Source organism: Phalangium opilio, unplaced genomic scaffold, assembly GCF_054372755.1.
Source record: "Phalangium opilio isolate 3A_F unplaced genomic scaffold, DU_Popi_V2 ptg000352l_1, whole genome shotgun sequence".
NCBI lineage: Eukaryota > Metazoa > Arthropoda > Arachnida > Opiliones > Phalangiidae > Phalangium > Phalangium opilio.
The window spans coordinates 841,761-859,381 of NW_028324228.1; the positions used below are offsets into that span (position 1 = coordinate 841,761).

Sequence of the window (17,621 nt, forward strand, 5' to 3'; positions counted from 1 at the left end):
TAAATTAGATCGATCTGGTAGCGAAACAATCGCATGGTAAGCCGTTGTAGACGTGGTGAGATGAGTCGTAGAGGTTTTTGCAACAATCCTATGAGAGGATTATGGTCTGTTTGTACGGTGAATCGTGTTCCTGCCACATAGTAGTGGAAGTATTCGCATGCGTAGACTATAGCCAGTAATTCCTTGTCTATTTGGGCGTAGCGTTGTTGGGTTGGATTAAAGGATTTCGATGCGTATTCCACTGGGTGGCCGTCCTGTAGGAGAACGGCTCCTACTCCGTGCGGGCTTGCGTCTACTGATAGTACGATTGGTTGCTCCGGGTTAAAATATGCTAGTACTGGGGCTGTGGATGTAAGTGTTTTTAAGTTGTCATAATGACGTTGGTGTGTGGCTTCCCATCGAAAATCTGCATCCTTTTTAAGCAAGGCTCGTAGTGGAGCTGTGTCTTCGTTAGAATTAGGAATGAATTTTGCGTTGTAGTTTATCATGTCGAGGAAGCTTTGTAGCGCCAGTTTGTCTGTTGGTGGTGGTAAGGACGTAATCGCTTGGACTTTTCTTGGATCTATTTGTACTCCAGATGGGGTAAGGAGATGTCCTATGTAGGTTGTTTTTGTTACTGCCAGTTGTAGTTTTTGACTACTAAACCGTAATCCTATTTGGTAGGCTTTTTCTAGAATTCTTATTAATGAATGTATGTGCGAGTTCATGTCCGGTGTGGCAATAAGAAAATCGTCCGTCGATATATGTACTTCTGGAAATTGTGTCTTTGGATAGATGCGTCGTAAGGCTGCTTGACAAACTTCCGAGCCTGTTGAGATGCCCATGGGGAGGCGCGTGAAACGATATTAGCCTTCTGTCGTGGCAAATGTGCACAGCTTTGAACTGGATTCATCAAGTTGTATTTGCCAGAAAGCGCTCTGGACGTCTAATACAGTAAAGATTGTAGCTCCATTTAGCTCCGCAAATATTTGTTGGGACGTTGGAACTGGATATGGTGTGCGCATTATAGCCTTGTTGAGCCGCCGAGGATCAAGACAAATGCGGACTGTGCCATCCTTCTTTGGGGCGGTCACCATCGGATGTACCCAATCCACTGCATCCTGGACTGGGACTATGATTCCAAGTTGTAGAAGTCGGTTTAGTTCATGTCTCACTGGCTTTTGCAGTGCTATCGGTATTTTGTGGGCGGTGGCTATGTGAGGCATAGTGTTGGGTTTCAATTGTATGTGATGGGTGCCCGGAATTATGCCAATTTCGCCGAATACTGAGTATTGTCGAATTACTTCCGTGGGTGTAATTTGTAGAGTCGTTGTCGTATGGTCTTCTTCGCCAGCTAATGATGTCGAGTTCACTTGATATTCTGGACGTGATCCCAATGGTCTTCGGTGGTGTTCAATGAGGCCTAGTTGAAAAGAGGCTGCGGCACCCAGGATTGGCGTCCGGTCGTCCTTTATGACGTAAAATGGGCAGGTGATTGATGCATTGTAAGAGGTGCATGGGAGATCGACTATGCCTTCTATCGGGACTGTATGGCCAGAGTATGCTGTTACCGTGTGGACAGGTTGTCGAAGTGTCAGCCTGCCTGGTAATGTTTCGTAAATTTGGTTTGGAATGATGTTTACTTGAGATCCTGTATCCACCTTGAAGGTTATTGGCTTGTCAAGGAGATATATTTGGTCGTAGATCTCGTCCTCTCTCGGTAAGTGTGTAAGTGGACGTAAGTCTAACTTGGGTACATCAAGTGTGTGGGTGTCCAATGTTATACTGTAGTTGAAAACCTCGTTATAATCGGCTGGGATCTCGTCAAATGCCATGGGTTGGAGTGAGTAGTCCTGTAAGGGCTCTCTGTCCTCCTGGGCCTGTTGTATTTCTTGAAGTGAAAACGTCTTTCGACACTTGGGGCGCCAGTGTCCCCTAATGTTGCAATTGAGACATTTCGAGTTTCGTGCTGGGCAAGGTCTCCCCCCGTGACTTGTAGTACAGTTGGGACAGTCGTGATTAGGTTGCCGCTCCTCATATGGGGTATTCCGGCGATTACTGGTTGAAAAGCGCGAAGAGTTAATTTGGTAGTGTGGCTGGCGCAAGATGGTTATGGGTGCGGTGTGACGTGGTCGCTGTGTCTGGAACCTCCGTCGATTCATTGCATCAAGGGTAGCGATTGGTATGTCGTTTGTTGTATTTACCCGAGTGGCGTGCTGTGTGCCCATCAAGGAGGCCTGAATGCTGGATGTTTCTTCCGCTTGACATCGGGCAACAGCTATGTCAAGTGTCAGGTTGGGTGTAGATAGTAGTTGTTTCCGTAGTTTGTCATTGTGTATGCCTACGACGATTAGGGTGGTTATCAATTGATCAGTTAATGGAGTAAAATCGCACTCATAAGCCTTGGCCTTCAACTCCGTGAAGAAATGATCGAATGTTTGGTTCTCTTGTTGTTTCGTTGTTAGAAACAAATAACGCGAATAGAGCAGATTTTTGTATGGTTGATAATAAGTGTCAGATGCCGCTATAATTACCGGAACGGTACGGGCGTCATCTACTTCTGGAATTGGAAGCGTATTGTATATTCTTCTGCCAACCGGGCCTAATACGTGTAAGAATGTGGCGCGTTGAATCGATACGGTTTCGCCATTTAACTTGGCTGCAGTGGCGTATATGACGTAACCTTCTTTGTATTCCCTCCAAGCGGTAGCAGGGTCTGTACCGGGTATAAATTGCGCAGGGCTTTTGAACGATGCCATCTGGAGTCAGTCTCCTTCTTCTGTGGTCGAAATCAGTTTGGGCCTTGGCGTGTTGTGACGGTGCGGATCTTTCTGTATACGTTTGCGTGGGGCCGGTATCCCACCTCTATCACCATGTTATAATAATACGTCGGGCATAAAAACTTAAAAACAGTTTCTTTATTACTTTGATATAAGTTCGTTAGATTAACATTAAGAATGACTACATCGCTCGAGTATCTGATCCTGACTGTCGACTCGCCGATCTACCTAGCCTGACTATAGCTTTGTTTATCGTGTAAGTTTCTTATTGGCCAGTCGAGATCACGTGAATAAGCTAGCCTTGTCTGCGTCACGTGACAACATTATAACATAATGGGCGCCACTGGAGGCTTGCGGGCGCTTTAGCTTTGATAGAAATGAAAGCAAGTGATCTTTCAATTACCACCTTAGAATCGTTACTCCATGCAGAATACCAATGTAAAACGGAACTACATTTGAAAACCTTAATTTACATAAAATATTTTTTTTGAAAACCACATAATAGCACAAGGAGAATAATCTAATATTATTCACCTTGTGATAATAGTAAATATGAAGCATTCAACAGTTGAAAAATCTGAGCTTTTGTTTGAATTCAATTTAATTTCATTGCCTTAAAAAACCATGACAACCCAAGAATGGCAATATTAAACAATTTTTGGTCAATTTTGACGTACGTATGTTTGATAACTCCAATAGTTCTAAATCTTAAAAAATAATATTGCAAATAATTTCAAAAAAAATGATTTAATAAATTAAATAAAATTGTGTTATAAAAGAACGCTACACCTGAAGAACTACGTTTTGTCTCCAAAATAAATAAAATATGTTAAACTTCTGAAGTTTTTTTCATCTTTATTATAGCATTTACAAATAGAAATTTAAAATATTTATAAATAAAATAAGGTATACTGATCTAATGTTCATTCATTTCATGGTAATGTTCAATAAGCCTAGGATTCATCGTCAGATAACTTAGTTTTCGCTTATGAATAAGTTTGAACTGTGTGCGAACGCGATCCGGAAATTTTTGAAAACGTTTGCTCCTATTTGCCGACTGCTAACGCCGTGACACACACAGACACGTCCAACGTACTACCTCTACGTGACGTCATCGTCATTTCGAGAGATAAAAATCGTTGAACATGTAATTATGGGTATTATTTTTAGTGTAGAACACATGCGTATAGGAAAGTTATTAGCGCAAAGGATTTTACTTCTACACAGACACAGCTTGCTCCATAAAGCCGAAAACATCCAAGGCTTTAACAACAGAGAATTTAAAATTAATTCGATTTGAGATTCATTTATATAAATGATATTAAATTTAAAATAGTTTGACGCTTGGGTGCTATTTTGGGAGACTGACGAGCCTTAAATTTTCTATTATCCTAAATAAGAACATTTGTGCTCCGAAATGTTCAAATGAACAATAAAAAAGTCATCACTCCCAAAAGGTTTGCGTAAATAATCTGTACTGATAATTTACATCCTTGAGACGGTTTGCTTCGTTTTCTAAGACATAACGGTTCTTTCGTCGATTTGATACGAAGGCTGCGATTCATTTAAGGGTTTGAAAATCTTAAAAAAAAGAGATTATTAAGTACATTTTTCTGTGTTATCTGCGATTTCCTATTTCTCACAGAGGCTTCTTTTTCTTTGAGATCTAAACAAGTATTTATCGCCTGACGTCTCGTATTTTCAGCTCAAATGTAGACACATTCGTTTTCAGAACCACTTGTGTTACACGGACGAGACTAGACTAAGCGTTGGGTTTTAATAACTGTATGGTGTTTATTGGATAACGTTGAAAGTATTATTTCGTCGTTTGAAAGGCCCCGAGAATCTTGTTTAATTTAAAATGAGTTCGTACATTTTGGAGGACTTTTGCGAATCTCCATTTTGGGTACGTTTCATGTTTTTATTACGTTTACCATGCAGGGCTCTGATAATAACATTTAAAAGCTTTAAAATAGGGTAGAAATATTCAAAACTTTTGTTGAATTATGAAGTGTTTATTTTTGTTAAGCAGGATGCTAATTTGACCTGGTACACTGATAATCCGGATTTTACACCGTGTTTTCAAAAGACAGTTTTAGTTTGGGTGCCATGTGCAATATTATGGTTGTTTCTTCCGTTGGAAGTTTATGCGATAGCCAGGTCTCCACGGAGAAGCCTTCGCTATTCCCATCTAGTCATTACGAAAAGTGTAAGTACTTCTATACTCAATTAGCACCTTTGTAGGACACGAAATGCATGCTCATCTGCCAAAGCAGGATGCCTGCGTTCTTGACACTGCTTATTCGTACCTACTGAAGCGTGATTAATTAGAATTTCAAAAAGCCGGGAAGAATAGTCGTTTGACATAAACCAAATTGGGGTTTAAGTCGCAGAGTGAAGTTATGTGTATTTCTCCAGAAATTGAGAGAAGTTCTAAAAGCTAAAGTAATTATATACTAACTTGTGGTCCCGGGATATTACAATTTTAAGGGAAGTAAGAATTTCCGTTAATAATTTTTCACTCTAAAAATAGCACATCGAAGTGCTAAGCACTGAAATTTTTAGAGCTCGGCTTTATCTATCCATTATTCACGTTATTTTATCTTTATCCATACTCGAACAGAACTTACATGTTAAATAGGATTATATCCACAACTTTTTTTATAAATAATCCGTTATCCACCAATTTGTGGATAATGGATAGAAAATGCCGAGCTCTAGAAATTTTAAGCCTTCTATTAAGGGTTCGGGATGTGTTAGGGGTAATCGTCTTAGCAGTACATAAAGTTGTGCATCGTCGGGCTATTTACGCCGCTACTCACTCAATATTTCTTCTTGTGTCGTACTATTACAATTATTACTATTATAGTAGTAAGGGTTATGGCTAAACATTTTAGATTTCTGTTTGTGTCTCACTAATACAATTATAACCGAAGTAAATTCAGGGAAGTAAGCGTAGCACATCGAGGGCTATTCACCCAAATTCTAAAAGGAGTTAATTTTTTAAAGTAAGGATTCTTTCGGTAAAAATAAAGAAACTCTTGATTTACCTCTTGTTTTCAAGAGAAATATTATGCTTTTAAAAGAGCTCGGCATTATCTATCCATTATTCACGTTGTTTTATCTTTATCCATACTCGAACATTATCCACAGAACTTACATGTTAAATCGTATTATATCCACAACTTTGTTTATAAATAATCGATTATCCACCAATTTGTGGATAATGGATAGAAAATACCGAGCTCTAGCTTTAAAGAGAGGGTGAAGTGAAAAATCAAGTGATTTTTCATTTTTTTAACGATTCTTCTTTAGAGCTCGGCATTTTCTATCCATTATCCACAAATTGGTGGATAGCCGATTATTTATAATCAAAGTTGTGAATATAATACGATTTAACATGTCAGTTCTGTGGATAATTTTCGAGTATGGATAAAGATAAATTAACGTGGATAGTGGATAGATATTGTCGAGCTCTACTTCTTCATGTTAGAAGAAGAAGGCCAGTCGGCGTAGTGAAACATTCAGGAAATATCCCCGAATAATTTAAAATTAAAATTATGTTGGAATTTTATGGATAATTTGAAATATGGACCTCTGACCAATCGCGTGACGCCCTACTTTCTTGTTAACAAAATTTTCGTGGCACGATGCATGCCAAATGAAATTTATAGCGAGATTTGATAAAATTTGCGTGTGATATGACAATCTTGGCGCGAGATGTAGAGTGTGCAAATGGAATCGAAACCTAATCTGAATTTTAAAATCATTCGGATATATTTCCTGAATTTTTCATTATGCAGACTGGTCTCATAATTATTGGAAGAATCGATAAAAAATTACTTCATTTTCCACTTCCCCCTCCCTTTTATAAGAGCTGTAGTATGGGAACGATGTGGCTTTAACACGGGTCTTGACAATCTCGTTCTTTTCGAAATTGATGGAACTTCGTAGAATGTTCATAGAATATAGCTGCTACTTCTTACCTTGTCGTTTCAGTTCTTGACTTTGTTACTGGCCGCAATTAGCGTCTTAAAATTTGGAAAACAAATTTATTACGGCAATTTTCAAGTCGTTGACAATTTGGCGGTCGTCCTCCAATTCGGAACATTTGTAAGACAATATGTTAAATCCTTCTCGAGAGCTATACATCTGACGAAATAAACTGAGATTTCATGTTTCAGATCCTGGCGTTATTTCTCAACATTTACGGCCGAGTGGGTGGTCCGGTTTTGTCGGGAATCTTCACGTTGTATTGGTTTCTCTTAACACTAGCGGAAACGATTACGTTGAGGTCCACCATCATAAAATACCATTTCCAAGTTAGTGACAATGTTTTTCCATTTTTAGCTAGATGTGGTTATTTATATCGAGTGCAGCCTTGGCGCTGATGGTGTTTCTGTCGTCTGTGGAGGTTACACGATAAACCAGTGTGACTTGCAACAAAGTAAGGCAAGATCCGCTATCACCACCGACATTTTATTGTGAAAGAGTTTAAAATGGTGCCATCATATTAGTTGGATAGGCAGAAAGAAGTTTACAGGTGTCAGGTTAAGCAATGATCAGCTTCCAGCTCTGGATAATATTGGGAAATAAAGAACATTGACATTGTGAATGAATTTACCCGGTTATGTTGTGGCAATCCTGAAGTTAAGATTTAATTTTATGGAAAAAAGCCGATTTTTCGGAAAGCGTTTATAGGTCTAGTCAAAATTGTTTTGTTTAAAACTCCGATTTTCCGGTTTGCACGGTACAGTAGATAGAATTGAGAATTATTTTCAGGCGTAGAGGGCACTATTAATAAAGGCTGGTTTTCTATTCTTTATTTACAGTTGTCATTTAAATCGTTTCCTCACTCTATAATATATTTTTATTGGCAACAGCTTTTTAGCTACAAGTGTGAAAGACTAAGTCACTTTTACGACTATGATCTAAGAGTGTGTTTTTGGTTTGTATAAATATTGATTGGGAAGAGTTTTAAATATAATCCTTTGAGTTAGCGCGTGGGCATTAGAACTTAATCCAATCGTTGGACGTCTCGTACATTACCTTAGCGAGTTAGAGAATTGTTTTATGTCAGCGCGTAAAAAGCTAACACTTCCTCCCCACCACCAACCCACAACTAGCTAATACGGAAATCTCGATTTACGTGACTTACATAATGGTATTGTTAAAATAAACATTTTTTTAAATTTTTCAGAACGTCAAAGATGATTATTTTGAGTTAGTAATTCAGTCGGTAATTTACCCTCTAGTAGTTGTTACCCTCGGAATACACACACTGACTGACACTGGGCAGCACTACGGGAAAAATACATATTCAATGGAAAACAAATCGGTAATATTCTAAACATTTTTATCACAAGTTTCAGTAGATAAGTTCGACACTATTTACCAAGAAGTAGGCTTATTTGATTAGTTTTCGCTAACATTTTAGTAAAGCGTAGTGCACATTGCATTTATATTATATACAATAACAAAGTTTTGACATCTGAATGTTATTGAACACAATATCTCTAACAAAAAGATTATTTTCTGACTTAAAGAGATCAAAGGAAGATGATGCATCGTTTTCTTCTCGCGTCGTTCATTCATGGCTTACCAGGTAAATGTGCCGTTCTCATGTATGCACTTACTTGAAGAACTTATTTCAAGGAAACAGATTGTAGTTTAATTCTATCTTGCAAATTTTTTATTAAAATTTTCAAACGAATTGCAGTGTACTCTGGAAAGGTTGGAAGAAAAACCTGGAGCCATCGGATGTTTTCGAACTGAATGACTCGGAGCGAGCACTAACTGTCTCGCGCCTTTTGGAAAAACACTGGAAACCCCACGCTACGGCCAGAAGTGAAGGCGATAAAATGGAAATGAAAAGATTTTCGGATGAAAGAAATGAAACCAAATATCACTTCAAATCCATTGCTTGGTCCTTGTTGAGGACAATCGGGCCTTACCTAATATTTGGAGTGGTATTTCAAGTTTTGGCCGATATATTGTCTTTCGCTTGTCCCCTATTGATAGGGTAAATACGTTTACTATTTTGGCTACATATAGGGACCATCACAAATCAACAATTAATGCTAAAAGGATAATAAGTTCATACATTGCTTCCAGTTGCTTTTTTGAAAAAGTCTGAAACGCGGTCAGAAATGTGCAATGTCCTCAGATAGGAACCTTCCTTTTTCTATAGGTCATATAATGCTAATTTGAAGAACTGATTAAACCGTAGTTGATCTTAAAAGCTGTTGGCAACGCTGCAATGAGCTTAAAATTAGGGGATCGGGAAGAAATTTCCATTAGCTCTTAAAGCGTCACAATCCAGTAAAGTAATTAACTTAATTCTGTCTTTAGTGCGATTATTGATTACTCGACGAGCGAAGATCCTTTGTGGAAGGGCATTTTCTACGCTTGCCTTTACGGTTTGGCCAGTCTTGCGCAATCTTTTTTGCAAGAAGGCAGCGCCATTTTTCACACCAAACTTGGACTGAGGCTCAAATCCGCCACCATGCACGTTTTGTACAAAAAAGTAAGTTACTTTTTTCGTGATAGTGGGTTGCTAGTTCATTAATGAGATTCGTCGAAGCAGACATTTCGCTTGACGAGCAGCGATCGACGTGACCTGACAATGGGCGAAATACTGAACACGATGTACGTGGACACGAACAGATTTCAAGTTCTGTCGCCGCAACTGAGTCTCTTGTGGTCGGTCCCGGTACAAACAGTACTGTGCTTCGCCTTCATGTATCAAGAACTGGGCTATTCCGCCTTAGCTGGAATCGTACCTATTATCGTTCTTCTGCCGCTTAACTATATCAGCACCAAGAAATATAAAGAATTGCAGGTAAATTTTATTCAAAGGAAACATCAATTGATTGAATCCCCAGACAGTAGATCGTAAAAGGTTTAGCGTATATTCTTGTTCTTTTCAAGTTACGTAAATAAAATTTCCGTATTAGCTAGGTATGGTTTGGTGGCGGCAAGGGCGTGTTAGTTTCATATGTTCTAATGTATGAGTGGTTTCATATTATCTATATCGCTAAGGTTATGTCCGAGATAGACCAACGGTTCTGGTACATTAAGTTCTTACCAAGGTGAGAAATAAGGAAAATTTTTATACTGGTCATTTGACCAGTAGAGCCCAAGGGTTTTAATTAAAAAACTGGTCAATGACCACTTAATGTTTCTACATACTGTCAGAGCTGCACTGAAATGGCTCTAGGAATGGTTTTATATACGGTTTATTTGTTTTATAAGCATTTATTTCTATAACCCACTACTGGGAATTATTTTTTACTAAAGAAGGGGAATTTAAAAAGTTGTCACGGTAACCACTGGACCCCCAGGCATTTAATAAATAAACTGGTCAAAGCAATTTTTAAACTGGTCATTTGCCCATTGCCACCGTCTTATTTCTCACCCTGGTTCTTACCACACCTAGATAAAAGGTATTTGCATCTATCCCACCGCAACACACAAACCTCATACAAACATACCCCGATCATATCGTAAAAGCTTCATTTCTTTCACAAATTTACCTAAAAACCTATTACAACTACATATATATAAAAGGGTAAGGAAAAGTTTTCAACGACAACTGTACCTATAAATAAGTATCTTAGCCTTTATAAATAGTGTCCTTACCACCCGAAAATGAATCTATCATTCAAGCTACCGTTCCCGCATTCTCCATCCCCCGACGGTAACCCCGAAAACCGCAGATTAGAGAAAAATATTTCGATATTAAACGCTTTCCAATAAATCAGCTTCGATACAACCGTCCATCAAATTAAACCTAAACTTCAGGGTTGCCGCAATCTATTAAAGTGACGATAGCAAGGCTGTTCCATTCCCAATACTTCCAAGAGCCGAAAGTGGATCTTTTCTTAACAATTGTCCCAACAAACTTTGTTTTATGTCCAACCGAAGTCAAAAAACTGTTGTTCCATAGCGCAAATGTACTTCCTTTCACAATTCTTTCACATTACAAGCTCCAAGGTGTTAGTGGATCTTTCTTTACTCGGTTTATATCCACGCTTATTTTTCGTGTACCCGGGTTACAAACACACACAGACAGACAGACAAAACACCATCCCAAAGCTAGGTCTGGTTGCATTACCACATCTAGGAAAACTGAAAGAAATTACGCTGATGAAACTGAAGGACAAGAGAATGAAAATGATGAGTGAAATCTTGAACGGAATCCGCGTCTTGAAGTTGTACGCCTGGGAGAGATCGTTTCAAAGAAGTATTCTTCAAACCAGGAAAGAAGAAATTGCACTCATGAAGAAACAAGCCCTCTTCCAAGCAATCAACCTGTTTATAGCATGTGCCATACCAATTTTGGTAAGAATGTAAATATTTATCATAAAGTATATTGAAAAGAATTTGAGAGCGCGATGTACCCGTGTCCTAACGCATCGCTTAGTTATCACCATCGTTAATCTAGACTCGCTCTCGGCCGTAAGCACGACGGAAACTCGAATCGGTTTTCGAATAAGTCACCGATGTCGTATGGTTTTCCTCGATATGTCATAGTGAATACCAGTTGAGTTTCCGTCGTCGAGAAATTGAGTCACTCGAGAATTTCCAGAAACGTAAGTTGAGATGGACTGAGAACAAAATTTGACGGGCAAATTTTTTAAAACAAAGTCTGTCAATCATCTTGTCCTTTCAACTATATTTATTGAACTCCAAAAGTTACTTTCTCTTTTTCCTTCCATATTAATTTTAAGTCCTTACGTAAATTATTTCTAAATATTCAGATAACTTCTCCGTGTTTCGCCGTGTATGTATTAACTGACGACGATAACGTTCTTACCATGAGGAAAGGTTTCGTCTCCTGGCAGTTGGCACGATTAGTAATGATCTCAATGATTACTTTTCCGGAAACAATAAACACTTTAGTTCTGGTAAGAATAGTGCCAAGTATATTGAAGGGATGGTCAAAACATTAATCTTATATTAATATATTGCCACTATTCTATCCTTTTCCAAAGATCTTTCACTTCTAGAAAAAAATAATAAGATAGGATTGCCCTGTTGACCCTCCCTTTAATGAAAGCCTTTCGGAGTGATACCAATATAGCACGTGATTCATTACAGACGCACGTCTCAGTGAGAAGAATTGCAAACTTGTTGAGTCGTGGGGAAAGCAAGGATTACGTGGAGCATATGGCTAGCGACACAAAATATGGTAAGTCAGTTGCACGACTGAATGAGAAGCTCAAGCAAATTTAACGTCAAAAGGATTTATTGGTAAAGATACAAACGTGAAGTTGAACGGAAGAAAAAAGATAATTGAAGAAATGTTATAATTGATAGTGTAATTGGTTAAAAAAGGTTGTGTGAATTTTGTTTTAGATTAATCTTAACGTCCCTTTACGTTATTATTTACTTATATCAGGGGTAAATAACGAAAGGAGTTAGAGACGCTAGCTTCCGTAGTGTAGAATACAGTGGGACTTTCAAACGTAGACACAGAAAAGAGAAAACGCCTCGGTCACGCCGCCTATAATTCAAAATAAGTATGATATTTTGCAACCAATAGCGTGGCAGCAAAGATTCGAAAGGCATGCTGGGATATCGATTTTCTCCTGTCTGCTAGTATTCGTCTGCTAGTGTTCGTCTGCTTACGACTGAGTGACAATTAGGGTTAGAGTAAAGTTTATTCATTAAGGTGCACTTGAATTAGAAACAGACAACTTTAAAGTTGGTAAATTCCTTATTCGATAATGAAATGGAATTAAATGTCGTTTTTGCATCCTTCAATACAGTTTTAGTTGTTTTAATTTCTTTAGTCACAGATACAGTCGATGATCCTGATCCCACAGTTCCCACTAAGCCTTGGCTCACTGGGCCGACTCTGTAACCGCGCACTTACGGCAAAAAGAGTTTGATCACATTTTGAGGATTTCCCCGGCTTCAAATTGCAAATTGTTGACTTATCTTTCTTCTTTAAATCGCTGTTTACTCGCGATTGAATATAATAATTATATTGGGTTGATTTATGAGACGACTTCACAACATCGACAGTTCGACACCCGCCATTTTACTTTACCCAGAATACCTTGCGATGCGAGATTTTAAGGCAAAACTTTTAAGGTTCTGCTCTTATTTACAATACAGTTCCAAAGATGGCACTACGTTAGTTACAAATTTTATGACGTTTCACGGTCCCACTGTATTCTACACTACGGAAGCTAGCGTCTCTAACTCCTTTCGTTATTTACCCCTGCTTATATCTATGATGAGTGTGTAATATGGCTATAGGGTGTTTCCGCGAGAGTAAAAAGGGAGAAGAAATAGGGGGCGAAAACCGGTTTTCAGGGGATGTCAACATGGCGTCCTAACGTGGCCAGAGCGGGCAGCCGGCAAGGGGAGAGGAAAGGGGGAAGGTAACTTGACGTCACGCGCAAAGACCCTGTAATGAAATACCTTCGACCTTAGTCTTTTAGCCAATTTGCGTGTCTTTTGCAAAGTTATTTTGGGTTGTAGTTTTTGAGCTACCCTCTATTAATCTAGCAAGTTTCAAGCAAGGAGTCGCTAAGCATAGACAAATAAAATGGTAGAATCATACACAATTTTAAATGAAAATTTCAGCCATTGAGATTCAGAAGGGAACCTTTCGTTGGAACCCGGAAGAGGTGGCAGCGGCGTGTCTTCAGGACATCAATTTGAAAGTGTCCCGCGGCTCGTTGGTGGCCGTGGTGGGTCCGGTCGGTTGTGGCAAGTCTTCCCTCTTGTCCGCTCTGGTTTCCGAGATGAAGAAGATGGAGGGGAAGGTGAGAGTGGCCGGCCGAGTGGGATACGTCACTCAACAGCCCTGGATACAAAACACCTCACTCAGACAGAATATACTCTTCGTCGATGAACTGGACCGGGAAAGATACGACGGCGTCATACGCGCATGCGCCCTACAACCAGATCTCGACCAGCTACCAGCTGGCGACGAGACGGAGATCGGAGAAAGAGTACGTATCAATAGAGAAGTGAGAGCGATCATAAGCCCAATGTACACCTCATACGTATTTGGTCTCACGTCTTGAAAACGTGAAACGGAGATCGGAGAAAGAGTAGGTATCAATGGAACCATAAGAGCAATAGGCCCAATGTACGCATGGTTGGTCGTTAACCGGGAAGATAAGGATCCTCTCTTGAAAACGTAAAACCCAGCACTCTACTAATTTATATGCTGTTTATTATAGGGTATAAATTTGAGTGGTGGTCAAAAACAAAGGGTGAACTTGGCCAGAGAAGTTTATCGAAATGTTGATGTATATCTCTTGGATGACCCATTGGGGGCAGTTGACTCACACGTGGCCAAACATCTCTTCGACGAAGTCATAGGAACGAATGGATTACTTCATAACAAAGTAAAAACCTTGTAATCTTATATTTCTCATAAGAGCACAAAGAGTGACATTTCCAAGAAGAATATTGGTTTAAAGCAATAGGTGGATATAAAAAGTATTTGGTCTTGCTGAACTTGTTGAAAAATAAGAAATTGTCATCACAGTTGCGCGTGATTTTGTACGTCACGTGAGTCTGGTGATTCATTGTTAAACCATGGATAAAGATTGCACGTGAGGAAAATTGTTTTCACACTCTTATTGCATGAAAAACATTTTCTCACGCGCATTCTCTATCCATGATCTTACGAATTTGAGCGCGAGCTTCATTTCTCCAGACTTGAAACGTCACTCGTGACGATTTTTTATATTTTTCAATTAGCTCCTCCTACTTTATATATTTGCCTATTTACCTAAGTATTTGCAAATTAAGCTAAAAGGATTAAATGCGTGGTAATCTTTGAAAAAGTTGCCAAGAAAGTCTAAAATAAACGTCGTGAACATCAACGCACAATTTTTCCTTTGACCAGCACATAATTTATCCATAACGATTCTTTCAAGGCCTTTGAGTATAGCTGGTAGGAAAGTAAAATTTCACCTGGCAGTTTGTATATTTATGATTTACTATTTTTACCTCTCCGAGTGACTATCATGTCACGGAGAAGTATTACATTGGACGTTTCTGTGAGTGTGTCTCCCTACCAACGCGCTTGCATTTGGCAAATCGGAGCAAACATGTTCGCAATATCCGGACCGCGTTCGCAGTTCTCAGAAAGCTATATTTATTTCTACGTTAGGGTTAAGATGTACGTCACGATCGTGTAGGGTTACGAGAAACGTCTAGCCACCCATTGGCAGAACTTTCACATGACTTTCATAAAAGGTTCACGCAATTGCGGTTTTCTTATCATTTATTGTAAATCAATCGCATTATTTACCCTAAATTTTCAAAAATTGGTAAAGAGGCATACGCTAGGATTCAAACGTCAACAATGGCTATGTTTAAAATGATTTTAGGGATAACTTTTCTTAAAACGATATAACTAGAATTAAGGTAAATTACCGACGATTAAAATATTTAATATCAGTTATTATATATAAAAAAGGACTTGGTTTGCCCAAGCCTAAGAAACAAAACGATAAGAGTTTTTTCCAGTTGACTGAAGCTCGGATATTTTATTTTTCTATATAATTTTAAAGACAGTCCGTATTTTACTACTCTTTAGAATTTAATTCAATCTCCTGATTTTACTGGTAATGGATTTATTTCCTATAAATTAATTGAAATAAAAAATGACTTATCTCAGATTTTTCAACAACAATTCCATTTTCGTAAAATTTTATCATGAAAAATCTGAGATAAGTAATTTTTTATTTCAATTAATTTATAGGAAATTGTTGTTAAAAAGACGACAGCCCGAGTAATTAAGATTAATACGATTTATTCAAATCAAAGTCGACATAGGAAGAAGCTTACAATATTATGAAAGCAGAGTATTTATACAGTAAATAAAAAACATTTCATGTATAATTCTTTATGACGTCGTAAGTTAGATAAGATGATAAAAAACTAAACAGGGGAGGCTATACCAACGATCTTTATATTTTCAATTTACAACAGTTCCCCTTAAAGTTCGTGGTCATGATGTTTGGTTTAAGGCTTCTTTCTTTGTGGTAGTTGATTGAACACCTAAGGACTGGACACAGCTTTGATGTTTTGGAGCGAAAAGCCCTTTCGTTAAGACGTCTGCAGGCATATCGTTCGTTGTCATGTATTCCAAGGTGATTAATCCAGATTCGAATGCATCTCTGATAAAATGGTGCCGAATGTCGATGTGTTTGGTACGCGAGTGGAAAACCGGATTTCGGACAAGCTTTTGGGCGCCTTGGTTGTCGTTGTAGATTTTGATAGGTTTCACGGGGAATCCAATCTCCTTCATGAATTGCGTGAGGTAAATCGCTTCCTTGGTCGCCTCCGACATGGCCATATACTCCGCTTCAGTACTGGAGAGTGCGATGGTTTTCTGTTTCTTTGCTTCCCACATTACGGCTCCATTTGAGAGTTTAAATGCGTAGCCGGTGTATGAACGTCGGTCGTTTAGGCATCCACCCCAATCAGCATCGACGAAACCTTGTAGTTCTTCATCGTTTTTTCGGAAGAGGATACCATGGTGAGTGGTTCCCCTTAAGTAACGTAATATGCGCTTTCCAGCCTTCCAGTGCTCTTCGTTGAAGTTAGTGTTGTATTGACTGAGGTTACTGACGGCGTACGAAAGGTCTGGTCGGGTAGAAACTGCCAAATACATTAATGATCCAATGAGGCTTTGATATGGGAATTTTTCCATGGTCTCCTCAGATAACGTTTCAGGCTTCTGTAATTTGACGTTAGCATCCAAGGGAGTGGCGATTGGTTTTGAGTCTTGCATGCTGAAACGTTGCAATATGGATTCCGCGTATTTGGCCTGTGACATTGTAATGGTTGAGTTTTCGAAATCTTGACGGAATTCATTGCCAAGGCAGTGGTGAATGGCGCCCAGGTCTTTCATTTCGAATCTCGATTTTAGTTCGTTTTTAATCATCTCCGTCCATTTGGCATTGTTGCAAGAGATGATTAAGTCATCGACGTAAATGGCAATCAGCATAATGTCTTCGTCGTTTCTCGTCATGTAAATGCAAGGATCAGCATTCAGGGGTTCCATTCCGATTTCTCGCAAATGTTTGTCGAGTTCTTTGTACCATTGCCGTCCGGACTGCTTCAGGCCATACAAAGATTTCTTGATTCGGCAAACTTTGCTAGGATCTTCTAAATCGGAGAGCCATTTTCGTGCCGTTTTGATGACTTCTTTATTTTCTTCATTTTGGTCAATGATTTCTTGGAGAACATCCTCAAGACCATCTGGAACATCCATATAGATCTCCTCTTCAATTTCACCGTTAATATAAGCGGTTACCACGGTGTCCCCCCATATCACCCAATCTCATTTGTCCCAATCAGAAGAATTTAACCCAAATCATATATTCCTGATTCACCAAAATGTATTTCTCCCAATTCCCGTTTGCCACAAAAGGCGATAACACAGGAATTTGGCAAGAATAACATACCCGTTTTATTAATTCGTATTTTCCATTAAAAAATCAATATTTTAAAATTATTATAGGAGAGACTGTTGATCAGTGTAACTTATTAAATATGGAAGTCGAATGGCTGAAAACTTCGAAAGGAAAATATGCCCCCGTAATTCTGAATTAGGGTTAGATAGGTTAGGTTTGGTTAAGTTAGGTTAGTAATATTTTATAAATCATTTAACTATGGTACGCCTTTTCCAAAATATCGATGTTTAGGTTCATTGACTTCCCAAATAATATGCCTTTTCCAAAACATTACTGTTATGTTAGGTTAGGTTGGGTTAGGTTAGGTTAGGTTAGGTTAGGTTAGGTTAGTAATATTTTATAAATCATTTAACTATGGTACGCCTTTTCCAAAATATTGATGTTTAGCTTCATTTACCTCTCA

At 38.7% G+C, this 17,621-nt stretch overlaps 1 protein-coding gene and 1 pseudogene across 2 annotated transcripts in view; both read left to right on the top strand.

Annotated features, from left to right (window-relative positions):
• LOC149602739 (ATP-binding cassette sub-family C member 1-like) overlaps nucleotides 1–17,621 on the top strand; it is a 54,322-nt pseudogene that overhangs the window by 20,348 nt on the left and 16,353 nt on the right. Inside the window, exons 11-14 of the transcript XR_016376963.1 lie at nucleotides 11,522–11,668; nucleotides 11,862–11,952; nucleotides 13,359–13,729; nucleotides 13,964–14,131. The product of XR_016376963.1 is annotated as an ATP-binding cassette sub-family C member 1-like (transcript). The remainder of the gene's footprint in view (nucleotides 1–11,521; nucleotides 11,669–11,861; nucleotides 11,953–13,358; nucleotides 13,730–13,963; nucleotides 14,132–17,621) is intronic.
• LOC149602741 (ATP-binding cassette sub-family C member 1-like) lies at nucleotides 4,453–11,085 on the top strand. The gene is made up of 10 exons (XM_089860397.1): nucleotides 4,453–4,665; nucleotides 4,792–4,968; nucleotides 6,759–6,872; nucleotides 6,944–7,081; nucleotides 7,960–8,097; nucleotides 8,306–8,364; nucleotides 8,479–8,781; nucleotides 9,111–9,285; nucleotides 9,346–9,600; nucleotides 10,885–11,085. Exons 1-10 carry the CDS (start codon nucleotides 4,621–4,623, stop codon nucleotides 10,891–10,893), a joined length of 1,413 nt encoding a protein of 470 aa, XP_089716523.1. The 5' UTR covers nucleotides 4,453–4,620; the 3' UTR covers nucleotides 10,894–11,085.